The sequence below is a fragment of the Rhinopithecus bieti genome, unplaced genomic scaffold, assembly GCF_001698545.2.
Source record: "Rhinopithecus bieti isolate Rb0 unplaced genomic scaffold, ASM169854v2 scaffold_15143, whole genome shotgun sequence".
NCBI classification, from domain to species: domain Eukaryota; kingdom Metazoa; phylum Chordata; class Mammalia; order Primates; family Cercopithecidae; genus Rhinopithecus; species Rhinopithecus bieti.
Window position 1 is genome coordinate 1,433,548 of NW_016808091.1, and position 27,991 is coordinate 1,461,538.

General features: G+C 47.1%; 1 protein-coding gene across 2 annotated transcripts in view; it reads right to left on the reverse strand.

Moving 5' to 3' along the window:
* Nucleotides 1-26,546, reverse strand: part of VSTM4 (V-set and transmembrane domain containing 4) — a 96,573-nt gene extending 70,027 nt beyond the window's left edge. The window contains exons 1-2 of one of the 2 annotated variants that reach the window (XM_017885516.1): nucleotides 26,301-26,546; nucleotides 20,099-20,500 (exon numbers count right to left, since the gene is read on the reverse strand). In XM_017885516.1, coding sequence (XP_017741005.1) covers nucleotides 20,099-20,500; nucleotides 26,301-26,352 — 454 coding nt within the window. In that variant the 5' untranslated portion in view covers nucleotides 26,353-26,546. The remainder of the gene's footprint in view (nucleotides 1-20,098; nucleotides 20,501-26,300) is intronic. The other variant, XM_017885515.1, reaches the window with a different exon arrangement.
* Nucleotides 26,547-27,991: the final 1,445 nt, after the last annotated feature.

Below are 27,991 nucleotides of genomic sequence, written 5' to 3' on the forward strand. Positions count from 1 at the left end.
AAGGAGCTCTTAGTGAATATCTGACTTTGCATGTGATCTAAGATATATCAGACAATTTGTCCCTCATGCCCAACCTCCCTGACCTGCTCAATACCCATAGCCCCTGTAATCTACTGACTGCCAGATGCCCCCTTCAAGCACTTAAAATAAGAAACAGAGTGCATGTGTTTATTGTGAGCCCTGAGATTGAAAGAGCCAGCGGATTTTTGGGTGGTTATGTTGGAAAACAGGTGAACAGAATGGAGCAGAGGCTAGAACCCGTACAGCAGAGGAAAGATGAGAGACCAAAGGCTCAATGGCACTCTAGGCCCCACAAGGCCTGGCGTGTTGTGTTTACTCTCCCTGTATTCCATGAGCTCTGCATCCTTAGACTGTGCCCGCTTCTCTCCTGAAAAAGCTTGGCTGGGTTTCCACGGCTTCAGCTAATCAAGCCTAGATAAGGATAAGAAGGTCCTGATGATGACAATACGGAGATGAACAATACACATATATCTCCAAGGAGCTTGGTTTCCAGGAGACCAACGATGCCCATCATGGCCTGGACCCTTATCATCACACATGTGGTCCACGGGCCAGCAATGTCAGTGTCACCCGGGAGCTCCTCAGAAATGCAGAATGGCAGGCCCCATGCCGGATCTACTGAATCAGAATCTGTTTTTAAGCCCAGATCCCCTGGGTGAAACGTATGCCTTTTAAAAATTGGCACACACATGCTCACAGGGTTGAAAGACTCAGTTGCCACTTGCTGGTTGTATGTCCTTGGATAAGTCACTTAATTTTCCTGTGCCTTATTTTACCCATTTGTAAAATGGGGATGATGAGAAATGCCCATGTCAGAGTAGATGCAGGGGATAAAGGGGTTCATGTGTGTGAAGTGCTGAGAACAGTGCCTGAGACCTAGTGAGCCCATATCCACAAGGACACTAGCTGTCTAAGTACAGGGACTTTCACCTGTTCTAGTCACTGCTCTAACCTCCACCCCTCCCCCCAACCTCAGAATGGTCCTTTGTTGTCAGTCCTTTGCCTCAGGGGGTGACTCTTCAATTGTCCAAGTGGCCAACAAGAAAGTGTTCCCTGTTCTTGTGTCTAAATCTCTATAGCTTGGATGAGCTGCTGCCATTCTAACCAACAGGTGCCTTCGGGTCATTTTTTATGCACCTTTCAGGGTCAGAAATTGTGGGTCCTTGATTTAATCCAATTACAGTTCCCTTTCCCTTATTTAGGATAGAAAGCAACAAGCTCTCCCTAATCTATTTATGGACACGTGTTGAAACAGCTAACAAACTGGGATTCTAAACTAACCCTATGCAGGGAATCACAGGATGCTCCTCATTCCCCGGCAGTGCAGATATTTTCACAGGACCGTGCAGCAACTTTGGCATCTGACGATTAGCAGCACCAGTCCTAATCTTACTTGTTCCTACAAGAAAGAAAAATTTTTACACGGACCCTGCCAGAGCTGCGGGAATTTTCCCAAGGTTCTCCCATAAGTATCTTGTTGCAGCTGCTAATCCTATGCTATCTCAAAGTGAATTTGATACATTGTCAAGCCAGGGGTCTGAGTCCACAGACTATAAGGAAACAAAGCTGTGGGATGCAGCCAGGCCAACAGCAAGGGCTGTGCAGTGGACAATCAGCAGGTCTCCTGACTCCACAAACATGCTGCCCTCCTCAGCACAGCTGTGAGCAGCTAATATAAATTCACCTTGGTCAACCTTCAAGTGCAGAGTGGAAGAGGCCCCAGTAGGGTAGATGGGCTTGAAGAGGATGGAATGCTTTGAGAAAAAAATTTGCAGGACTAAGGAACAAGTGGCAAATGTTCCAACCATAGATTACTAATGTTGCTCAAAGACTTGTGGAAGTAAAAATGCAAATCTCTTGGTGGAACAGCATTTTTGTAACAGTTTCCAATGAGTTCAGCAATCAGAAGTCTGGAGCCTTAAGCCAGAGTCAATCAATCTATCCCATTCTGCTGTACTGGGCTCACCTTGGGATCCAGCTGGACTCCCAGACAATTGGAAAGAAGATGACAACAGCCTCTTGTACAAATTTGCTGACTCTTCCTACGTACCAGCTCAGAGGAATGGAGGTCCTGCCCTCCTGACAGCTGCTTGTGGTTAAAGGAGTGCCCAGCCTAATCCCCTAAAGAGGAAAGCAAGCGCATGACAGTCAGCTGGTAAACAAGCCAGTGGTCCTACAGAGTCCTGATGGTGGACTCTGCTGTTCTGTGCTCAGGTTTTCATGATGGGGAGGAGAAATGGAACTTCCATCCCTTCCCGGGAAGGAGCAGGACTGGAATGATGCTGCCTCTCTCTGCCCTCTCGTCTGCATTCACCACCTCCCTCACCCCAGGTGGGCAAGGAAAAGCTCCTAATCCAGGAGCTTCTGACCACAGTTCCTCTCTGGGTGAGAGAAACATGGTAAAGAACTTCTTCCAAGTAGCCTCTGTCCTACCCTGTGCTCTGAGACTGGTCTCCCAGCAAATAGCTGGCATGGGGGCAAATGATATGGGGCCCCTTGGGACAGTCGCATCACCCCAGTTGCTGGGAGTGACACCAGCCCTGCCTTTCACAGAACCCTGCCTATGACCACTCCTGCACACACTACTCTCCCATCCATCCTGTGTCCAGGAAGACCATGACGGGGGCAGTGCAAGGACCACAGTGTGCAGGCCTCTAGTCCCCATGCTGGGGTGGGGGTTGGGGAGAGGGGAACAGGCAGGAAAACTGTCCAGGGAAGCAGAAGGAACCCCTCAGTGCCAAGCCACCGATCTCAGTCCAGCTGTATTGGAACTAAAGTGGGTTTTTATGTCTGTCTGATGGTTCAGGTCTCACAGTGGAGGGAGGTGTGATGCGTGCTCAGAAGCTAAATTGTCAGCTGAACTACTGACTGCTTTGTCATTGCCTTGGGACCCTAGCACCCAATGGGCAGAGCCCATGAGAGTTTCCGGGGAGGCAGTGGCCCAGATGACAGAGCTACGGGCCACTCTAGGGCCTCCCCAGGAGCACAGAATAGGATGAAATCTAATAAGGGACAAGTTGTGAAATCCATCATGTCACTGCCCCTCTGTTGAAGATAGTGGCCACAGGATCAAACAGTCTGGAAGAATGCAGCCCAGAGGTACTGAGACAAACCAATTCTATCAGTCACATGTCCAGAGGAAGCAGGCTGGAAAGAAAGAGCCTCAGTCAAGTCCCCTTTGATGGGACCTGGGGGGAAACCACCACTCAGAGAGGTGTGAAAACCGAGAGCCCTAATTCCTGCCTTGGAAAGAATGCCCTGCCAACTTCCCTGGGGAGGGCATGTTTCACAGGTGAGTTCACACCAAGACCATGTGACAATGCCCTCTGGGTGTCAAGGGGCCTCTGGTTCTTTTGGGGTCCCCCATTCACTGAGGATGCTGACATGCTTTGTCTAGACTGACCGACCTCACCCACGAAAGCGACGGCCAAAAATTCCAAGAGGTCCTGGGAAGGCTCCATTTCTCCTGAAATTCTCTCCCACTGGTGCCTCTAATTCCTTCAACAAAGAATCTTACAATTAACAAAGCTTAAATTGCAACTCTAGGCTATATCCAAAGTCAGGTGCACATTTCTGAGACGGAAAGCCTTCCAGAATGCAGGATTCGATTGAGAGGAAAGTGGTGGGGCCCTGGCGGGCCAAGGGGGTAGAAGGAGGCAGCAGGTAGCAGGAACCAGGGTGCAGGGAAGGCGGGCAGCTGGGCTCAGGAGACATGCCTTCCCTTTCCGTGCCCACACTGGCCAGGCTAGCTGAAGCCTTCTCCCTGACTCTACAGATCTTGATCTTAGCAGGTGCTGCCTTCATTAGTGCCCTAAAGCCATAGTTTTAAACTGTACTGAGCAGAAGAATCAATTGGGCTCTTGTTAAAATGAAGACTCCCAGGCATTGCCCCTGAATTTCTGGGAGGGTTTGGGACTCTGCCTGACAAGAGAGTTCACCTCTCAGGAAATTGTGAGGCTCCAGGCCAGAGGACCCTACTTGGCGAGTCTCTGTCATGTGCACTCCTAGAAGAAAGATGGGAAGTGAGTACAAGGAGATGTGGGAGAGGAGATTCCTGCTGTGAGAAACCAGGCCTTGGGCCTCAGTGTCCTGTCCAATCCAGGAGAGGGTCTAGAACTCTAAATTAAACCAATGCCTCTTCTATTTAATACAGGGAAAACAAGAGTAATAAGGATAAGGAGTGACCCTGCCACAGAAGTGTTATCTACTAAGTGATACCGGAGTGCTGCGAAGGGAAGAGTGTGGTCCCTTTGAATAACATGGAAAGGGGGAAGGAGCATGCTGGGTAGAGGAGGGCGTGGTCCCTGGCTAGGGCTCCACCCCTACGGACCTGGGTGCGGACAGGCATTTCCTGTCCAAATGCTACATTTCCCAAGACCGCTCTGGCCTGCCACGCCCCAATCCTGGGCCTATACAACCTGAGACCCTAGCAAGGCAGAGACAGACGCGGTCAGACATCGAGAGGAGCACATCACCGGAAGAAGACGCAAACAGCTTGGTAGTCCAGAGAACATGAAGCACAGCATACCGGCAGAAGAGCATACAGACAGGCATCGCATGCAGGCAGCCCATCAACCAGTGGGACGAGGCACCAGGCAGAGTTTGGCCCAGGCAGTCAGAAGAGAGCTGGGGTCACAGAGCAGCCCAACTTCAGGGGAAAACCGTCTCCCTTCTACCTCCCCCATCAGCTGGGAGCTACTTGCACTCAATAAAACTGCACTTATTCTCCAAGCTCACATGTGATCTGATTCTTCCAGTACACCAAGGCAAGAACCTGGGATACAGAAAGCCCTCTGTCCTTGACACAAGGTGGAGGGTCTAACTGAGCTACAAGCCACCTATAGTCGGCAAAGTAAGAGAGCGCACCGTAACACATGCCTACTGGGGCCTCAGGAGCTATCAACATTCACCCCCGGACACTGCCAGTGGGGTCGGAGCCCCACAGCTCCTGCCCATCTGTATGCTCCCCTAAGAGTTTGAGCAGCGGGGCACCCAAGAAGCCAGCCACACCCCTATCGCATGCACTGCTAGGGGATAAGGGAACTTTTCCCATTTCAAAAGGACCCTGAAAGAGCACCTTTAAATAGCATGTCTCAATGTGGAAAATGATGTGCAGAACAGAGCTTTCAAGAAACAATGATTTTGAAAAGAACAGAACATGTGTAAGGATGGATGTGTCTTCCCAAGGGGTCACCTGCCTGTCTTGGAAACTGGAGACAATTTGAATTGAAGCTTTCCTCCAGCGGTGATCTAATGTTTCACACGCTTCCTCTATGGAGTATGTGGCTTTAAATCCATCACTGTGCCCCGCAGCACGCCTTATTCTACCTTGTTCATTGTCTGTGTCTGTTTTCTTCACTTTCTAGAATCCTCCTTGGCCCATAGTCCAAGTCATAGTTACTCCTAATGAATGAATGAAAAGAATGTTATGTAGTGGGGTAAGGCCACCTTACCAGGACTATGACATCGCTACTTTCCGGAAGGCTGGGAGAGGGGCCAGGGTCAGGGGGTCCTACGCTGTCCAGCAACAGTCCTTCCCCTGGAGCCTCAGAAGCAGTGGGGATGCACCAGCACACCTGGCTGCAGAGGCTAACTTCTCCATAAAGTTCTGGCCTTGGAGCTGCAGGCTTTGTGTCTGTCAGGATTTATTTTATGGGCTCTGGGAGTTTAGTTTCCTACAGGATGGAAGCAGAAAGTCCGAAGATGATTCCTAACCAGAAGGTGATTCTTCTTAAACAGAAGATGATTATTAAGTTTCCTCAAGTTGAAAGGAAGTGGCAGAAGTTTAGGAGCCTGATCCCTGGCAAGTAGGCCTTGCTAATTTGCACCAGGAGAGAGCAAGCACCATCCCACCCCAGTTCCCTCAGGCAGCATTTTACACAGGTTGATAGGACAGGAAAATGTAAAGGGGCTGGAAGAGGATGGTGATGTGAAGTATGCAGAAGAAAAGATTTTTAAGTAAAACAAAGATGAGTCAACACCTTTGTCCCAAATTCAAATGCAATGTATTCAGTTCACACTCCCTTCTTATTCAACGATGGATGGGATGGTTCCCAAGGAAACAGCTCTTAAAATGTAGCTGTGTCCTTACTGTTTATAACTGGAGCAACATTCTCAGGGGTAGGGGGTTGGGGGCGTGCAACTGCAGCCCCAGAGCGACACAGAGACCTCTGTTCCTGCTCTCAGGCGCTGGCCTATTGCTTCCTTTCTCCCTTACCTCTCCAAGATTTAGGTCAAAGGCCGTCTCCCCTGGGGCTCGAATAAAGCCATATATGTCAGTAGGACCTCTGAGTGACCTACAGGCAGCAGCTGATGAGAAACAATGAAGCTCCAGCTTTGTCTAGTGGATGCCGCCCTTTCCTAACGCATTCAGTCCAAGACAAATTCCAGCAAACCAAGCAAAAGGGCAAACAAAAAAAATGAAATAGACTTCCCATGGGAAGGCGGTTGGAAAAGAAGTCCACATCCTGAAAGTGAAGGAGCTACAGAGCACAAAGACCATCTTTATGTCCCCAGTGAGAAGCTAGGAAATACTGAAACCTAAGGCTTGGTCACTGGTCCTCTACACACACAACTCCAGGATAGGGCTATATATGCACTTGCTACTACTTTCCATTCCTAGTTGCCATTTTCATTGGTACCAGAGTTTGGATCACTCATTCACTCCTCCATCTAAAAAGCCATCATTGGGCCCCTTCTGTGTACATGCACCACATAACATGTGAGGGTGCATTTCAGAAGACTCTGGCAGGGTCCCTGGTACCAAGTTCCCTGACCGGGTCCATCCTTCCAACCATTCCTCTTGTTGCTGCCAACCCTTGTCCCCCACCAACTGCAAACATATATCTAAGTTCATTGGGTTACTTTTGCATGCCTCTCTGGCCTCTTGCAACACTTTTGAGCAGGCTGTCGTCTCTACTGAAACAGCACAGCCCATGGCTATCTGCTGAAGCTCTCCTGTGCCCCAAGCGAAGTCCCACATCCTCCATATGACCTTCTCCTATGGCCCAGCAATGTGTCCTCATCTCCCTTACTCCTATGTCAGCCTCACCCCCTCATCTGGCCCTTTCACACTCTTCCTGCTTGCTACCTCCATAATGTTTATTAAATCTATAACCGTATCTATACCATGGCTTCTCCCCTACATTTTGAGTCTGGGGCCCCAGGAGGGCAGGCATCAAACATCTCCATCTGTACCTCTCTTTGGGCACAGTGATGACAGGCTCATAAAGTGGGGCTTCCTGCATGTGTGTGAGATTAAATTTTTAATCTAGACTCTTCCAAGACCATGGCAGTTGGAATGAGGGTAGGTATGATGAAGAATTGTTTAAAGTGGTGTTTAAATTACACTCTGGTTGTCAATTTGATCCCTTTGAGTGTCTGGACCTGTTGACACTTTAAACACCATGATGTGTGCTTGCTTAATTAAGCAGAAGCCCTAAATGTTTAGTAAATCTCATTCCTAATTATCTGTTCCGTGTCTCCAGAGAAAAAGGAATTATTTCGTTAATTTCTTCCACTAAAACTTGAAGTATCAGTTCCCTGTGGTAGTAACTTCAGATCTAATCATTAAATTTCCTCTCACATTTTGGGGTTAAACAGATGAGAAATCATATTATAATTTCATCTTTGCCCCCAGATACTTTTAGGGTGACAGAGTTTTTTCCATTTGCTTTGTCCACTCTCCATATTTAAACCTTACTTACATAATGTTAAGTGAAATAACAATTTGGCTTGTTAAAATATACTATTTGGGTTTAGAGTGAATTATGACTAAACTGCAGGAGATATCCCTTGCAAATTGCTTCTATTATTAGCATTTTCACTGCTGATAAAGACCACTCGATCTAAAAGCAGGAAGATTTATTTTGGCTCAGAATCTGTTTCTGAATCTGTGGGTTGTAGGATTGGGTAGAAAAGCCATTGAAGACCGTGTGTGTGTGTGTGTGTGTGTGTTTTGACACGGAGTTTTGCTCTTGTTGCCCAGGTTGGAGTGCAATGACATGATCTCGGCTCACTGCAACCTCCGCCTCCCAGATCCAAGTGATTCTCCTGCCTCAGCCTCCTGAGTAGCTGGGATTACAGGCACCTGCCACCATGCCCGGCTAATATTTATATTTTTAGTAGAGACAGGGTTTCACCATGTTAGCCAGGCTGGTCTTGAACTCCTGACCTCGTGATCCACCTGTCTCAGCCTCCCAAAGTGCTGGGATTACAGGCATGAGCCACAGCGCCTGGCTAAAGATCGTGTTTTATGAGGTCTTGGGGATCAAAGCTGTGGCCTCCCTAAGAGCAGGAGCCTCAAACTAATGACTACATCACTCCTGTGAACAACAGCAGCACACAGTCCCTGGGGTGAAGGCCCATGAAGTGTACTCAGGCTATGGCCCTGCAAACCTGTCTCAACGCTTTCCACAGGAACCTTAGGACACGTGGCACTCGGGGCTACAGTTGGGGCCCATCTTTCACCAGGAGCCCCTTGGACACTTATGGTTCATCTTGGAATCTCTCCAGGCACACCTGAAGAAGGAAGCAAGCTTAAGGGTTCACCCTCCCCCATGCCCACCGGGGGCCTCCTCCTGCTAAGCAAGTCTACAGAATCTGTGCTTCCAGAGGCACCAAGCCAGATCTGTCCCCAAGGGAGAAACGTCTAGAGGTGATGGGATGTCAAGCACAATGGAGGAGGCACAAAGGTCGAGAGACTCCCAAAGCTTGGGGAGTAAAGGAAGGTTAAAAAAAAAAAAAAAGGACAGAATACAAACCGCAACGTCTTAGACTTGGGGACAAAGGGTCAAGGGTGCGTAGAGGGGCAATCAGACCTGCCTAGACCTGCCAGAAACAGGAAGACAGCAGCTGAAGCTATCAAGGGCAGGCCTGAGACTCAGCACATGGCCCGGCAGCACTGAGCGTGCAGGGCAGACATGGGCGGACACAGCCTGTGCAACACAGGGCAAAGCAAAGTGCTTTTCTTCAGGAAGTATCGTTATTTGAAAAGATATTTACCATAACTAGCTATATATTATTTTTCACTTATATGAGACATTTTGGCCCCCTAAAATATGAAATCATGACCTCATTTCAAAAGTGTCCTTGGAGTTTACCCTAAAGAGGACAAGAACAAGCTGTCTGCATCTCAATACTTACCTAAAATTGTGACTCAACTACTTCAGCAAAACTGTTAACTGGTCTTTGTTTGTTTGCCTGGGTTCTTGTTTTTGTTTTGTTCTCCGGCCTAAGGGCATAGAGAAACAAGAGCATTTGGGAATCCCAACACTAGGCTATGATGCCTGCCAGGGATGAAACAAGTTCCAATTCAGTATGGCCTGGACACTCTCAATGTAAATATGCCACACCTTGGAGAGAGGGAGACATGGCTGAGCAGTGCACCTTCCTGTTGAAATCACCCCAACTCCCTGCTCATGCTCCCTCAATTCTCATCCCATTTTCCTTGTGCCACCTCCTTCAGCCTCGCATGCCCCCACAGTGCTGGGCACACAGCCCTCAGGCCTTGTTCTTCCTCACCAGCCTTGGGGCTGGGCAGGGCATTATTATGCACTCCACTTCATCACATCTCACCTGCAGTGAAGCTACACCTGCATCTGGCCTGCTCGTGATGAATGAGTGAAAGCTGCTACACATATTTACTGAGTCAGACCCCTCGGTGTCATCCCAAAGCTCGCTCCATCATTCACATCCAGTCAGTCAGTAAAGACTTCACATCTGACCTGTCAATGTCTCCCCATTCCTACTGCCAGAGTTAGTCCTCCATCATTTCAAGCTCATGCAACCACAAAAGACCCCACTTCCTCCTTCTCCTCTAATCTGATTCCCCCCAGATTCATGCACCAGGGAGCCAACATTCACGAGGCTTGGAATGCTTTGTAAGCTTCCAGGCCTAATGCAGAGTCCCCAAAGCCCTGGCATGAGCTGCAGTGCCTGTCCCCCTTGATGTCCTTGTCACCCCCACATAAATCACCAAGGTCATCTCCAACATTGCCCTCTCCCTCAGCTCTTCAGGGACCCTCCAGTGTGTTCCCACAGTGCCCTGTGTGCATCCTGTCCCCTGCACTCACACTGCAAAACCCCATGTGTTTGTGTGTCTGCCACCCCTATAGACAGATCCACCCATGTGTTTCTGGGTCTCCATTATTCCAACAGCCTGGCACGCAGTAGGTGTTTGATAACACGCACACTGAGTGAAGGGATAAATGAATCCACCTAGCGCTGCTGGACATCATCAATACTATTTTCTGATGATATTTCTTCACTAAGCCGAGCAAAGCTTCCTCCATAGAATGGATCCTGTCTCTGAAGGGGGTTGCTCACTTCCTCATCACATTTGCTTCTCCTCTCTAGCTTAAATCTATCTGTCTGGAAATGAGCTTCCCAAAGCTGACTGTGTAGGGTCTCACCAGTGTTGTGCCTATGACACAATTGCCTCCTTCTCAGGGGCTCCAGGTCGATTTGTACGTGGATGGAAACAACACCAGCTGTTGAGATGGTCTCACGTTGCAAATGCACGGCTGATTTGCTGCTGTTACCACTCCGAATCCTTTCACAGAGAGAGCCTCCCTGCAGCCCCACCCCCACCCTGCCCCCCACCCTGTGCCTATCCAGCAATGCTTGAGATTTGTTTTCCCCACATGTATTGCTGTGCCATTTTTCAAATTGAATTTCATTTTGTTATTTCCTGCCTATATTTCTTACCGCTCTGGAATCATTTTTATTATGTGTTATTTCTCGCTGACGTTAAGAACATTTCCCAATTTTGCATTTTCTATAAAGTTCATTAGGGTGATGTGGGCTTCTTTTTCAATGTCATTGATAAAACAATCAAAGGAAATCAAACCTAACATTGACCCTCATGATTTCCACTAGAAACCTTTTCAGGGGTTTCCGATGCCATGTGTCACTTAGGACTATTGAATCCATTTTCTCTCTAAGCTGGATTTCTCACCCAGTGAAATCGTCACATGGCACAGGCAATTGGAGAAACTGCATCTTTTTCTTTGCCTTTCCTTTTACCGTTGGGTAATAAAAACGACATCAACAAGTTCATCTGGCATGAGATTCTGTGAAAAAGCCAGGCATGGCTCCACTGTTCTCCAGAGATTCTGTCCCTTTCATTCGTCATTTCTGTTGTGTCATTTTGTGCCCCATGACGACACCAACAACCCTTGGTGCACCCGGGAGCACCATCCTCAGATCTTCCACATACCTGGTTTGCAGATAAACCCCAATTTAATACTTCCCAACGCTTCAAAATCCCCAATTCTCTACCATATTTTAACAATTTGCACAACAAAACATAAAAGCAGCTTATGCCCTGCTCAAAATTAATACAGTGTGTACGTCTTAGCCAAACACTTTCAGAAGGCCCTCCAGGAGTTCATTTATTTGTGTATATTTTTTCAAACAATTTGTACTTTTTTTTTTATCACCATACATGAATACTCGAGGACATACCCAGATTTTGGGTAAAATGAAACATACAGCAAAGTAAAGCAGAGACCACTGCAGATATTAGGGTGGACTGCTTATTTGGATTGATCTTGGTTTCTTTCCTTCTGATTTTTTATTTTGCATGATATTCATAAAGCATTTTGCAAGCACGCGACTCACGGGCTGACTTCATCAGGGGCAACCATCTTAGGGGTGTAGCATGAATGCCACAGGCTCCAGGTTGTAAGCAATCCCCCAGCACTCCTGCGCCTACACCCCTTTCTTTCCCACTCAGAGAAGTAACTCACAGTCCAAGTGATATGGACTGGTGTTGTGATCACAGACTTGACTCCACTGTAATATGGATAAACAATTTCAACCCCCAAACTGAGAGATTTTAATCAGTGTTCATGACCGTATGGCTGTAGCACCGCAGCAATATCCACAGGTTTACTCTATTCAACATCCCCACAGGAGAGTGTTCCCAGTAATGACCTTCTGCAGCCAGTGGGCTCCCTCACCACATTCCCATCCCTTCCCTCCTCAGAGAAGAACCCCCTCACCTTTCTTAAGTGATGACCATTCACAGGTTAGAAAAAAAACTCCAGTTAAGGAAAAGCAAGAAACCTGGAAAATAGAAAAGGAGTCACATGGCTAGAGGCATGCAAGTGTTTTGCTTAAAAAAAAAAAAAAAAAAAGAGAGAGAGAGAGAGACAAATAAGTTCTAAAAGCTATAGGTTAGTGGACTTTTCATCTGTCTCTGACAGGTTTCTGGAATGGATTTTTAAATGAGGGTTTTAAGAAATTAAAAAAGAAGGCCAGGCGTGGTGGCTCATGCCTGTAATCCCAACACTTCAGGAGGCCAAGGCAGGTGGATCATCTGGGGTCAGGAGTTCGAGATCAGCCTGGCCAACATGGCGAAACCCCATGTCTACTAAAAATACAAAAATTAGCTGGGTGTGATGGCTGGTGCCTGTAATCACAGCTACTTGGGAGGCTGAGACAGGAGAATCGCTTGAACCCAGGAGGAGGAGGTTGCAGTGAGCCAAGATCATGCCACTGCACTCCAGTCTGGGAGACAGAGCCAGACTCCATCAAAAGAAAAGAAAAGGAAGGAAAGAAAAGGAAAAGGAAAAGAAGGGAAAGGGAAAGGAGCCTAAGAGATATTATTAGGGCAATCCCAATTGTTTTTGTGATAGGTTGACCAGTAAGGATCATGAAAAAGCCATGGTTGCCTCAAAGCTGGCTTTTAATAAGGTAACTGACAGTCTCTAAGAGTAGCTATATGGGCTAGACGGAAAGATGTGGTCAAGATAAAAACCCAAATGGTAGGTTAAAACTCACAGTAGTGTCATACAAAAAGGGTACAGGTAGTACTGGCCAATGCAATATGGTTAGAAAAATAATGAGATACTAATTCACAGATACCATTGAAATGCAACTGAGAAACACCATATCTGAAATAATAAGTTAACTCATTATGTTGCCAAATATAACTCAACAAAAGTCAAACTTTCTATATACCAGCAATACCAATTTAAAAGGTTCACATATATGTGTCCGCATAGCAGGAGACGGTATATCCTAATTGCAATTATAAAATACCTAGAAGTAAACATAATAAAAATGTTCAAGAGTCATGTGAAAAAAAATTGTATTGAAAGACTTAAAAAAAAAAAAAAAGAAAGAAAACCTGACTACAGGAAGGAATACAACAAGTTCCTGGATAGGAACATTTAAAATCATAAAGATGTCTAAGATGAATATGCCCATAACAAAGTAACTTCAGAAGCCAATGAAATCCCAATCAAACCCCAACAAAATTTTTACAAAACTGGGTAAGCTGATCTTCAAGATCGTCTTAAAGAAAAACTAAATATATAAGAATAGCTAAGACAATTTAAAAAATAACAAGGATATTTGCCCTATTCTATAATAATTAGAATAGTGCTATATTGGTAAAGTGTACAAAGTTTTCATTTAAATATAGGGATTTAGCTTATGAAAATGTGACATTTCAAGCTAGAAAATACTTCTTCAACAGACAGTATAGGGATAACATTTTAGCCTTTTGTAAAGAAAAAATAAATTAGCTACTATATACCTTATATAAAAAAACAGATTCCAAAGAGATAAAGGAGTAAACCTTTCTTTTAATCATCTAAAAATAATAAAGAAAAATATGGAAAACACTTTTATAAGCTTGGGGCAGGGAATCCTTTCCAAGATTCGATACAGAACCAAGGTACCATGTACAATGTATTGAAATGTAGATTACACTTCAATAAAAAATCCCACTAGAGAACAATGCCACAAAGGAAAAAGTATCAAATTTGACTACATAAATACCCAGAAATGTGAAATATCTACATGGTAAAAGAAAACGTAAACAAAGTGGAAAGAAAAGTAACAAACAGGAAGAAAATTTTGCACCATATGTTATAGCTGAAAAATTAATGATCAGATCTACACACACACATGTACACATATATAAAAAAGACAGCAACCCAATTATTAAGGTTATGGCAAGGCAATTCACAGAATAAATAAACGAACTATGAATAACCATGTGAAGAGATGCTCAATCTCGCTAATAATTGGATACAAAAACAGAAATTAAATTGCACTGTATTGTATTGAATATAATAATCTAAATTAAAACAACAATGAAATGTTTTTCCCATTATTGTGATAAATAATGGAAAAGATTAATAATATTGATTGTTAAAGAGGCTTCAGGGAAATAGACATTATCATACAATGATGGTCAGAGTATAAATTTGTAAAGTCTTTTCAGCAATAGCATTTTGGCATCGTCTACAAAAATTTTAAATATGCTTAGCCTTAGGCCCAGCAATTCCCTTTCCAGGAATCTAACTAACAGATATACTTGGAAAGATGTACAAGGATTTCACTGAAGCACTGTTTATGTTGGTGAAACACTGGAAGATTCCTAAGTGTCTATCACTGCGGGAATGATTGGGTGCAGTTTGGTATTGTCTCACTATACAATACCAGTTACAAAAGAATACATGTAATATCATCAACAACTTAAAAAGCAATACATGCACTATTGTTAAAATACATGTGTGTTTGCATGTGTGTTTGTGTGTGTGTGTGTATGAATGTCAATAGGAGAGAGATTTGAAAGATTTAAACCAAATTATTGACAATGATTATCTCTGGGGATGGGAGTGGAACTGGGGATATTAGGTTGTGGGTGGGAGAAAGATATTTGCACATTTTAGTTTTTGCGTTGTTTGACTCTTTTTTTTTTTTTTTTTTTTTTTGTGAGATGGAGTCTCGCTCTGTCACCCAGGCTGGAGTGCAATGGCACGATCTCAGCTCACTGCAACCTCCGCCTCCTGGGTTTAAGCGATTCTTTCTTCTCAGCCTCCCCAGTAGCGGGGATTAGAGGCACATTCCACTGCACCTGGCTAATTTTTGTATTTTTGTAGAGATGGGGTTTCACCATGTTGGCCGGCCAGGCTGGTCTTGAACTGTTGACTTAGTGACCCACCCACCTCAGCCTCCCAAAGTGCTGGGATTACAGGCATGAGCCACCGTGCCTGGCCAACTCTTTTATGTATAATATTTTTGACATCATCCTTGTGCCACAGCAGCCTGAAAAACGGTGGCATGACCACATAATGTTGTGTCTACAGTGCTAAAAACAGAAGCTACAAGATGCTGCCAGTGGGAGAGCACTCCATGGGCTGGCATGCCCAAAGACAGCATTGACGGAAGAGGAAAGATGGATGTGGGACCCCAAAAAAAATGTATGATTGGAATAAGTCAAGGGAAAGAGAAGTGAGGCATCCCAGAGAGGGTGACTACATCCACCAAGTCATGCCTACTTCAAAGTCATCCACAGCAACACATGCTAATGACACTTGACAAAGAACATTTTATGCATTCATCAAGTATTATTGAGGATCAATTGTGTGCCAGGCACTGTTGCAGGCATTCAATGTTATCATCATCATCCTCAAAAAGTATATATGATTGTATTAGTCTGAGATCCCAGAGAAATAGAACCAACACACCCAGAAATAATGTTTTATCTGCTATCTGGGCATCGTTCAGCCTAGTCAAGCCAACACATAAAATTAACCAACACTCTTATCTAGACCAATCCATGGGGAAAAGGCATTTTCAATGCTGGTGGGAATATAAATTTATAAACTATCTTCAAGGTCAATTCACTTCTCGAAATTGTGTCCATCTTTAAATTGGGTAGATCTTTGGACCCAGCAATCTTATTTCCAGGACTTTATGCTAAGGTCAGGGATATTCATGGAGATTTATTGACAAAGATTTACAGCAGTTTTAAATGTCCAGTAACAATAAGTAGGAAGCTAAATTGTGGTCCATCTGCATGATGGAACATTATTCCATCATTAACATTATGTTTTGGAAGCATATTTAACAAGGGAAAATGTGCACACTGTTTAGTAATATCAGAAAAGCTAGTCACAGTACATTCTTTACAGTAAGACTGAAATTAGGTTTTAAATTTTTGTTTGCATAAAATGACAGGAAAGATTTGCACTGAAATGTTAAGTTGAGTAGAGATATGGTAAGGCATTTTTATTTTCTTGTTTAAACCCTTTCAGTATTTTTCTATGTTTTCTATAATTGAACTATATTACACTATATTACTTTTGCAATAGAAAACAACCAACATATGGAAATCAGGACAGATAATAAGAGCCAACACTCCTATGGCTCTTCTCTGCACTGGGAGTCATTCTTTAAATATATCATCACAAGTCACCCTCCATGTGCTGGGTGAGGTGTTCATGACAGAAATGAGGAGAGACCAGGCACCAGCCTTTCTTTCTGGGAGTTTCCAGTGAAAGACAAGCAATTTTATCTCACATCAAGAACTCTGCAGGAAGGAGACCACGATTAAGTCTGTGGTGAAGGGCAAAGAGTGGGGTAGTATTAGAAAGGAAATCCCAAGAAAAGCTCCCCTCTCCACTGGATGCCTAGAGACTCCTGTTGAAAGGGGGGAGGTGACATGAGCAGATTAGACAGGAGAGTCCCCGGGCCTGGGGTCAGGGGCACTCAAACCCCCCGAGAGTTCCTGTTTGATATTCTAACCCAAAGGTACGGACCACAGAACCTCTCATCCTTGTTGTTCTGTATTTTTGTTTTCCATTTAAAGTGGCTCACACCTGTAATCTCAGCACTTTGGGAGGCCGAGGTGGGTGGATCACCTGAGGTCACAAGTTCAAGACCAGCCTGGCCAACATGGAGAAACCCCACCTGTACTAAAAATACAAAAATGAGCTGGGTGCGGTGGTGCATGCCTATAATTCCATCTACTTGGGAGGCTGAGACAGGAGAATTGCTTGAATCCAGGAGGCAAAGGTTGCAGTGAACCAAGATCACACCACTGCACTCCAGCCTGGGTGACAGAGCAAGGAGACTCTGTCTCAAAAACAACAACAACAACCACAACAACAACAACAACAATGAACATGAGGTGGAGATTTAGGAAAATAAGGCCCTTGCAGAGGAGCAAGGCCCAGGGCCCCAGGAAAAGTGCTCTGGGAGGCTAGAGCCGTGGGCCTCTCCTGGCCCTGCCCAGGAAGAACAGGCAGCCAAGGCTCTGAACGGCCCCGGCCTGGGGCGGACACGCTCCAAACCAAACAGCCTGCCTGGTTTCAGGCCATTGCTTGGGGTTGCCTTTCCTTAATTGCCTTGGAACAGTCCCCTGGAAGCCTAAATAGAATGTTCTAGAAGATAAGGTCATTGCTTCCTAAGGTTTTGAATCTTTCCATCAGCAAATCATGGCCCTGCCCAGGGGTTGAGACAGAGCAGACATGGCAAGGGAGGCTGAGCTCTGTTGAGAGGGTAGAACCACTTCTGGGTGAGAGGTCAGAGGGGAGTAGGCGAGAGAAGTGGAGAGACACAGAGAGCTAGAGAGATATAGCGAGAGAGAGAGAGAGAGAGAGAGGGACAGAGACACACACAGAGAGAGAAAGAGACAGAGAGAGAGAGACAGAGATACAAAGAGAGAGAGACACAGAGAGGAGAAGGAAAGACAGAGAAACAGTGACAGAAATACACAGAGGGAGAGAGGCAGAGAGACACAGAGGGAGACAGAGACACAGAGAGACAGAGACAGAGAGATACAGAGGGAGAGAGACAGACACAGAGAGATAGAGGGAGACAGAGAGAGAGGGAGAGACTGAGACACAGAGAGACAGAGAGACACAGAGGGAGAGAGAGACAGAGAGAGATGAAAAGACAAGAAGAGACCGAAAGACAAAGAGAGAGACAGAAGGAGAAAGAGAGAGACAGAGACAGAGAGGTAGAGACAGACAAAGAGAGAGAGACACAGAGAGGGAGAGAGATAGAAAGACAGACAGAAACAAGAGACAGAGAAAGACAAAGAGACACAGAGGGAGAGAGAGACAAAGAGAGAAACAGAGAGGGAGAGACAGAGAGAGAAAGAGTGACAGACAGAGAGAGAGGAAAGAGGAAGAAGAAAAGAAGTGGGAAGTGAAGGGAAAGGGAGCTGAGGAGGGGAAAAAAGAGAAACCGGAGGACCAGGGCAGGAAAGTGGGGAGCAAGAGAAGAAGGAGGAAAAGAGATTCTTATTTCCAGTGAAGTCTTAAAAACTGCCTCATGCTTTTGGAACAAACAAATGTTCTAGACTGAACCCAGCTTCACTCACTGAAATGAGATTCACATTAACCAACTAGCTAGATAACTCTGCTTACTTGAAGGTAGCAAACTTTTTATATGTTTTATGTGGCAGAATGTCATCACTGCCAAGAGATTTCATCTATGACTCCAGAATACATTGTGACACAAAGACCAAAAACAACACAATTCACACACACACACACCATATATATATCATATGTATGTATATATATCATATCATATATATCGTATATATCATATATATCATATATATATCTTATATATATATATAAGATCTTGTGTTTCAGAGCCAAGTGGTATTTGTAGTGGGTTCTTGGCCCAGCCCTTGATGATCTGATGTCTTGTTTTCTATGTGAAAATAATAAGCCAATAGTCACTGGTTTTCTTGAATTAATTTGCTCAAGGAAAAAAATTGCACATTCTATTTAATACATAATTCTGTACCTATAAACATTACAACAAGCAAACTCCAAAGACAAGTAAAATTGAACTACTGTAAAGACTCTGTATATAAATTATTTTACTCTATGTCCCTTATTCATATAGGACATTAAAATACTTTTCACAACTAAGTTTTGTCCTTTAAAAGGCTTATCAAAACAACATGACTTAAGACCTTGAATATTTTGTTATATGTGTACAACAAAATTAGACGCTTTTTCGTATTTGAGACTATCAGCTATACTTTGTGATCCTCTTGATCTTGTGCCAAACTAAATTCAATTTCAAATCAATCAAAGGCATAATTTAGTGCACAATAGAAAGTCTTACTAAAACTGTGAGAGGTGTCTTCCTGAATAGAAACGCTGGTGATAAAAAAAATGACAACCCCAAAATATGGCACTTGGTAGCTGAGACGTTGCAGAAATGCTGCCCATCCCTCCTATCTGCCTTCAGGAAGGGAGGGCTACCCCTGGTCCTCTGCCCACTTCCTCATGAATTTCTTGGATCACTGTTGCCTAAGCTTGGATCAGTTCCACTGGGCAACCAGCCTGCCCTGCTCCCAGGCCTGACAACTCACAGCAAGACCTCCCAACGCATGCCTCCTCCATGGGTGCCTGGCACCCCTCAGCCAAAGCCATCAAGCCTACACAGACCTGGGTGGGAGGCTGAGCACTGGCAAAGATGCTCTCCTTAGCCAAATTCCAGCCAGGCTCCTCGGTGCCCCTTCTCGACTAAGCCTCAATCTTGGCCTAAAGACTCCAATAAACACTAACATAGTTTCTAATGGCTCAAGACCACATGCCTATGCCTACAATGACCTCCTGAAAGTGCCTGCCTGAGAAAACTCAAGGCTGCTGAAAGCATTTACTGCTTGTTCCAGCCAATACCTGAAAACAAAACCCCCATCTCCCCATCTCTGTGAGAAGGTAGAAGCCAAACTTCGATAAGCACATTAGCAAACCCAGATGGCTTCATATGAGCCAAAACTCTCCCTACCGCTTTTTGCAATTTTCACACCTCGTTGACTCTACTGAGTCCCCACTTACCCCCACTCACTCGTTCTCCTTTTAAAACAAGTAGTCACGTCTGCACAAATCAGAGTTGAGTCCAGTTCAGGCCAGGCTCTCTTCTCTACTGCAATAGCTACTGCTGAATAAAATCCGTCCTGACCCCTTTGACCAAGGTCCAGCTTTGTTTACCTTTGACAGCACACAGCAGTCCAACTTCAGATACGTAAGAGGCTTTGCCCAGAGTGGGGGCTGGGCCATGTTGGGGCAGGCACTTGGTCCTTTCTGTTCTCACTTCTGTGTCTACACAGTGCATTAGCCAGTGTCCAGGTAAAGATCTACCCTCATCCCACAGCATGATTCATGTCTGTGGCCAACAGAGGCCCACAAGATATGTTCTAGTGCAACACAGCCAACCCGGGAGCCCCTGGGTGGTGGCTGCAAAGGGGGGCTCACTGGCCTGCCCTGCCATCGCCTCTACCCAGGGAGACCAAGACCCTCACCTCTCATTTCTGTGGCTGAGGAGCCGTTGGACCAGGCTGTCCACTTGTTCCTGTGCCTGCTGATTTCCTGGACTTTGCAGACGTAATGCCCTTGATCAGAGGGTTGCAGTGTCAAGACGGAGAGCCTGTAGAGCGTCCCCCGCTGCTCCTCCAGCAGGCGCAGCCTCTGCCGTTTGGCGCTGCGGCTGAAATTCCCATAGTACTGCACCATCCGGAGCTTGGTCATCTTCACCATCAAGGCCTCCTGGGAGTTGGAAGAGTGTGCAAAGAACCAGCGCACGGCCAGCAAGCTGTCCTTCCGCCTCTTCTGGGAGACGTGGCAGAGGAGAGTGGCATTCTGTCCCTCCAGGTAGTCAACCACGGGCCCCGGAGACACAGTGACATTGAGGGCCGCACAGACCTCTGCAGAGAAAAAGGGGAAAAGAGAGGATGAGGAGGGCCCCAAGTCCCCCTGTGGGCAGTCCACAGTCGAGGAGCCGGGAAATGCCTCCACACACTGGGCATCCTGGTGCTCTGCCTAGCCAGAGAAGCAGGCGACCCCTCACCTCTCTAGAAGAGGGGTTATTCTGGGGGTGAGCCTTTGTGGGCCCCCACTGTCTCATCTATGGGACCACTCTGTCAATGTGGGATGCTAAACAATGACTTCCTGACCCAGAAGTATTTTTCAAAATTTTGTAATTAGTTGCTGACATTTAAAATTCAAATTTCACGTAAAAGATTTAGATTTTTGGAATTTCTTAAAAATGTCTAGCCCACATCTGACCCCCCACCACTTCCCACACCTCACCACCTGACCCCTGCTCCTCCCCAAGGCCTGCTTTTATCAGTTTTGTCCCTGGCCTGATGTCAGCCGTGCTGTGGGTAGGGAGCCGCCCTGGAGCAGGGCAGGGTAGGGCCCCCTCTCTGGTGGCCTGTCCACCAGGAAGCTGGGCTCTTTTCCCCACCTCTGCTATTCCAGCTGTACCCAGGGCAGATGAGTAGTAAGGTCGGGTATGAGCTGGGACAACAGGGGTTGCTTGATTTCCGATTTGAAGGATCCATCTTCTCAGAGTTGAAGAGCAAGAATAAAGAATGATTGAACCCCAGGAAGAGGAGGGATGAGAGATTCTCCCAACACTCCAAAAGACACTTTGGAATTCCAGGCCCCATCCACAACCTCCTGTCCTTTGGTTCCTCAGTTAAAACCAGCCCGAGGGCTGTCCACTCCCAGCTGCTGTTCTGCCCCTGAGCTGACTGGTGATGGAGCCACCCCAGTGCCCACTCCACCATCCAGACTAGCAGACCTCAGAAAGGCTGAGTGCTGAAATCTTCTCCCAGGAGCCATGATTCATGGTGCACCCTGGACTACCCAGTGTGACCAGGCTGCCCGGTGCTCACAGCACAGCACTCTGGCAGGCAGGGCCCAAGAAAAGATGCTTTGCACAGGATGCCTGGAACCTCTTTCTGCCCAGTCATGGCTGTCTTCTCACCAAGCTCCATGTCCCCACCCCTGTACTGCCCCATGTATCACTCCAGGAAGCCATTCGCCTCCACCCTTCCACACAAGCAGGTGATCCCACCGTCATCCCAAAGCACAGCTTTCAGTCCCCAAATGCCACCATCTGGTAACAGAAGAGGGCTTGGGCCCCAGATGTCACAGTCACCAAAAGCTTTGACCCCTGGGCAGTGCTGCGGGGAAGCAAGAAGGAAAGAGGAGAAACAAATCAAGCAAGATCTGAACATTTGACAAGGAGGCTGTGGGACAGCAAGCAGGCGGCCCTGTGGTGGGCTGGGGGAGGGATGGTAGATATAAACTATTCTTCATCATAAAAATCCAGGCAACAGATCGTCCTCCTATATAGTTTCCACTATTGATTTAATAACTGAACACCTCAAGACAGATGATTTGAGGATCATTCTTCCTTAATTTTCTTTCTCATCTCTCAGAAGCCAAGCACTAGCCCACAGTATATTCAAGGGTAATTCCTTGAGCCTTGACTTCATCACACCCATAAAGTCCCTTTTGTCATGCAAGGTTCCAGTCACAGGTCCCCAGGGATTAAAACACCCAAGTCTTTGATATATATGAAAGTGAGCTCAGAAAAAAAAGGGTTAAGGCTCAGTTGGACTCTCCGCTGGATGGGTATGAGGTCTTCTATGCAGGACAAAGCCAGCCTGGGAGATACTGAGGGCCGCAGATTAATGTGTAGCCAAAGGAGGGACCCACTCTGGTAGCAATCATGCTGTCATCAGAAGCCCCTCCTGCAAGGCAAATGAAGAGGAATTGGCCCCACCAGTCCCCCTGCATCTTGCCCACCTGGCAGGCAGCTGGCCCATGGGCCATGTTAAATTAGTCAGAAGACATTTCTTCCTCACTGCTGAAACCCTGTGTGAAGTCCACACAGCTTCCACGGCAGGAGCTCCCTGGTGAGGAATGCAGCAGCTGGGGGACACTGGCTGACCCAGCTCCAACAGCTGCCAGGGGTTGGGCAGGCAAAGAGACCAGCAACAATGTAGCAGCTGGCTTCCAGAACTGAAGTCCAGCCCCACCCCGCCCTCAAGAGCTTCCCAGTGGAGGCCAGGAGAGCTGAGGAAGGCAGGAAATTGAAACAAGATGTGTGGGATGAGAGTGCAGCCGGGACTCCACGCCCCAGGATCCTCCTATTAACGCTACATGGAAGAGAGATTATTTATAGTGACTGAAACCAGAAGGATGTGCCAAGTGCTCCAGTCCCCATGGGAGACCAGATTCCATCCTGGAGGCAAGCTAGTAAACCTTCCACTTCTGCGGCTCAGGACAGGGTCAGCGGCTCCCAAGAAAGGGAAAGGACTATGCTCTAGCCTCCCAGGATGAACGCTCTTTTTCTATCGGTGCACCTCCCTGCCTTCATTTTGCCCCATATTCTCTTACAAATGGCACAAGCATCTGTTTCTTCCACCAAAGTGCAAAGACCTTTGTTATGGGTGAATTGTGTCCTCCCAAAATTCATATGTTGAAGCTTTAGCCCCAGGACTTAAGAATGGCACTGTATTTGCAGATAGGGTCTTTAAAGGAGTAATTAAATTAAAATAAAGTCATTAAGCTGGGCCCTAATCTAGTATCAATGGTCTTTATAAGAAGAGGAGATGAGAACACAGACACACAGAGGGAAGACCATGTGAAGACACAGGGAGAAGGTGACATCCGCAAGCCAAGGAGAGAGGCCTCAGGAGAAACCAACCCTGCCAGCACCTTGATCAGATTTCCAGACTCCAAACTGTGACATTTCTGTTGTATAAGTACCCCAGCCTATGGTACTTTGTTATGACAGTCTAAGCACACTAATCCAGCTCTGTTCACAGCAAGCTTCATTCCAGCACTCTACCTGCCACCTTCAGTGCCAGGAGGTGGGTGGTGTGGTTAGAACTCTGATGGCCACAGGCCCCCGCCAAGTCTGAAAGCTTTGCTGGAGGACACAAGCTGTTCAGGTTGTGGGGTCCCTGTGCCTGTGACAAGCCTTCTCAGCAAAGCTGGGTGCCTTAAGTAACATTCTTCTCCTCCCCAGCCCTGGAGGTAGCTGCCTTAACCCCAGCAAAGGTGGCACATGTATCCAGGCAACTGTGAGATGGGGCAAGGCAGGAGGGAGAAGAGTGAATGCAGTTAGGGCACCCAGGGGCTGGCAAATGTGAGCCAGTTGGGTGTTCATTTCAATACTAAGAGAGAGGTAGTCCATTATCTCCCCCTACAGTCATCAGGACCATAGGGCTCAGCAGAGGGAACACCAATGGCAATCAGAGGGCAGGACAAGGGGAAGTAGGTGCACCAGTGTCCAGAGGCAGGAGAAAGGGTGCAGGGCCCCCAGGAGCCCAGGCTCTTTCCTCTGGATCTCAGTCTCAATGACAGTCCATGCATGCCTGGCATGTCAGAGTGGCAGGACCTGATGGTGTCACTCGCCCCCTCCTCCACCAGGTAGATGAAGGAGCAGCCAGGCAGGGCAGATCCTCCCTCTCCTGGCCTAGGAAAGATTGCCAAAGTCACTCTGGCCCAAAGAAGAAATTAACTTCTTGTTTTGTGACCCTGTGTTGTGGAGAATTGAAGTGGGAGGTAGACCCATCATCCCCCTCCCCATTGTACCTCTCCACTCACAGTTCCTGCTTCCTCCAGCTTAAGCCTCATGCAGCAGGCATGTTGTAAAGAAGAAGACAACATTCCTGACCTTGTGCAGTGGACAGTCCAGTGGGTAAGGCAGTCACTCATTGGGGAAAAGATATAGGAGAATATAACTATAGTGTCACGTGCCACAGAGAAAAGTGCAGGGTTTAAGAAAATCATGGCAAGATCCTGATCTAGACTTCAGAGTCAGGCGAAGGGACTCTGGGGATGTGAGCTTGAGCTGAAGACTCAGTTGGAACTAATAAAATAAAGTTCAAGGCAGCGACAAGGAGCGATCTTCCAAGGAGGGACCCCCACCTCTGCAAAGGTCGTAAGGCAGGAGGGACCCCGTACAGGCTGGAAATGGAAAGGTCAGTTCATCCTGGTGAACTGTACCCGACTGTGGCCTGACAGACACCCTTGCCAACACATGGTCCTCAGAAGGTATTCCCTACCCCAATCAGGTTCCCCAAGGCCACTTTTTGAAGGAGGAATATAACAAAACTGATAGGGAAGAGACTGATACAAACAGAGGGACAGGACTCCTGCTGCAGCGAATCCCATGTCTCCAACAAGCACATGCTCTGGGACTTAGTAGTCCTGGGCACCACATGCGCTGAGCACTGGGATGTTCATGGTCCCAGGCCTTCTCAGGTAGCTGAAACGATGAGACACAGAAGCAGCGGCTTGGTGGGGCTGGGTAGAGAGCCAAGGGCTGGGTAGAGAACCAGAGGCTGGCATCTGACAGAGCCAGGCTGGAAACCTGATTCTGTTAGGTGTGAGCCTCCTGGAGTTTCAGTTTCCTCATCTGAAAAACGGGAAAATAATGCCTTTCACAGTAAGCATAGGCGCCAATGCAAAAGCACCTTTAAAATACAGATAGAGTTTGCATGCCTTGAGACTGGGGAGGTGGGAGCAACAGAAAGTGACATGCACACTGTCCTGCGAGTACAGTGGGCTTCGTGGGCCCATGACCTGCAGGCACACAGTACCCCATGCTTGGAAGGCCTCACTCCCCCAGCATGGTTTAATCTCTGCTGTTACTATCTTGAAATTTTAATACATTTTAACAAGAAGCCCCACATTTTCATTTGACACTGGATTCCACAAACGATGTAGCTGGTTATGTTTGTAGATGAATCTCAAATTCCTGTGGATAAAAGTTAAGGTGTCTAACTCCCTTGTTTATATTTGAATAATGTCATGAAAAGGACTAACACAACTCTGAAAACAGCCTAGGACACCCTTGTAGCTGAATAGGACAACCTGCTCATTGTGAAGTGGGAGATGGCCACTTCCAGGTGCAGGGGAGCAAGGACAGCTAACACAACAAGGCACCAGCCTCATCTGGGATGCAGAGGTGGGCACAGTCCCTCGGTTCTGAGCAGGTGAGGGATGTGCTGGTGGCTCTGTGCCTCCCACTTCCTCTCTGCCTGAAGAAACTGCACCCACTCACTTCAGGGAGACCAGAGCCTCTAAGTTTATAAGGAATGCAAACTGTCAGTACTGATCAGCAACAGTGAGCTTTCTTATTAAAAGGGTAGTCTGAATTCATACAGCTAAATCTCTGAAAGAAATACAATTGTATTACTTAACAGTCCTTGGCACCAGGAGCCAGTATTTACTGAGCACTAAGCAGAGATGATACCAGACCTAGCCCATGAAGACTTACTCACTCACATTAGCCTTTTACCTGAAAATAGCTCCATCTAGGATAAAAATATCACCTTGCCCAATGATAGAGGCTAATACCTGCCGGGTACAAACTCTGTGCCCTTTATATGCATTTTCTCAATTTATCCTGATACTCTGTTTATTCCCATTTTATAGACAAGAGGACTGACATACAGAGAGGCTAAGCCCTTGTTCAAGCTCACATGGTAAGTGGCAGAGCTGGAATTCGAACCTAGGCCATCTTGCCTCAAAGACAGCTCAGCCAGCACTCAAGCCTACAGATTTGCTATAGTAAATGTATTGTCTATCAGTTTACTTTCCTGTAAAATGAGACATGGGACCAGGTGACCACTAGGGTCCTGCTCAGTCCCAAAATAGAGAGTTAGAAAAGTGCAGCAGTTAAGAAGCTGTACTTACGCATAAAACGGGTCTGCCAGCCCCTCCCAGCAGGATCGTGGTGAGGAGTCATGAATGAAGCACTTAGAAGAGTGGGTGGCACACAGTGAGTGTCCCACAAGCAGGAGCTCTTATCATTCCTCAGGGCTGACCCTGGGCACAGCCAGGGCGGACTCTAAAGGATCCTGAATTCCAGCTCTCAAGGCTCCCGAGCGCTCCTGGAAATGCGAGAATGCCCTTGATCCTCAGCAGAAGCCAAGCTCTGGGACACCCACTCTGACAGCTCCTGCAATTAGGAAGGTGGTCATGGAGCCTGGGAGAGGAAGGACCACTGGCTGCTGGCTACTCCACAGAGACCACGAGAACTGGCCCTGCCCACGATCCAAGGCAAACTTCTCATTTTTCCAGCCAAGACAGTGACAACCAGGAAAAAGTACATTTCCCGCAGCAAGGATTTCAGGTTCACTGGGAGCCTGGCTGCACTCATAGCTGGGGGAGAGTGCATGGATTTCTTCCCACTGTTATCCAAGTGCCTCCTCCTCATACTGGGATCTATGGATTAATGCTGGCTCAAATGCCAGCTCTACCACTTGGTAGCCAGATCACTTTTGGAAACTTACTTCTGAGAATCAGTTTCCTAATTTTCAAAACAATGGCAGCACAGTTTAGTGGTTATCAACAGAGCCCAGAGCCAGGCTTCCTTGGTTCAAATCCTAGCTCCACCACTTACAAGCCTAGTGACTTAAGGCAAGTCCGTTCATGGGCCTGAGCCTCAGTTTCCTCATCTATAAAATGGGGATAATAATAGCATCTTTTTCAGAGGTTACTGGTGAGATTAACCAAGTTCATTGTTTTTGTTTTGTTTTGTTTTGTTTTGTTTAATACTTGGATATATAAACGTGTTGTAGTCATGATTACTTGGAAGTGTTGTTGTGATTAAATGAGATAGGCCCAGATAGGCACCCAGGAAAAGTGACCATGAATACCTGTATTATTACTATTATTCCAGCCAGTAGGGCCCCTACTGTCCTGAGGCAGCCGGACAGGGCTCTGGGGAAAAAAGAGGGAAAATTCTTAAGCCACTTACAAGTGGCAGCAGTAAAACCCGAATGAAAGCCACTAATGTGGACCAAGAAGTTGTCCTCAAAGAAAGGTGCTGGTGGGAGAGGCGTCGCTGCATCCAGCCGTGGATGCCCCTCTCATCAGGCCTGGTCACTTCAAAAGGCCCATGAGCAAGTCCCCGTTCCCCAACTCCTGGCCAAGGCAGATCCAGCCGCTCCTGACTTGTCTTCGGAGTAACTCTCCAAAGAGAGTGAAAGGGAAGTTGGTGCTCCGAGGAACCTGCCAAGAGTTGTGTGTCCTGACTGCTGTGGAAAAAAGGAAAGCGAACGACCAACTTCGGCTGCGCTCCTGCTGCATCTCCCCTCGGGGCCTGCCGCTGGGAAGATCGCGGCTGCTGCGAGAGTGCCCAGCCCCAGGCGAGGTCGGGACGAGGACCGCGCTCTCGGGAGGCGTCCTCTGAACCTTGGGGAGGTGCCGCCGCGCCCGCCAGACCGCGGCGAGCCCACCGGAGCAAGCCGGCTACAGTGACAGCGCAGCCCCCCGCCTGCGCCCGGAGGGGCCTCCCCACCAGGCCTGGAGCCCCGGCCTCCCCGGCGCGGCCACACGGCCCCCATCCTCCCCGCGCCCGCTTGGCCCCGCTGCGCTTACCC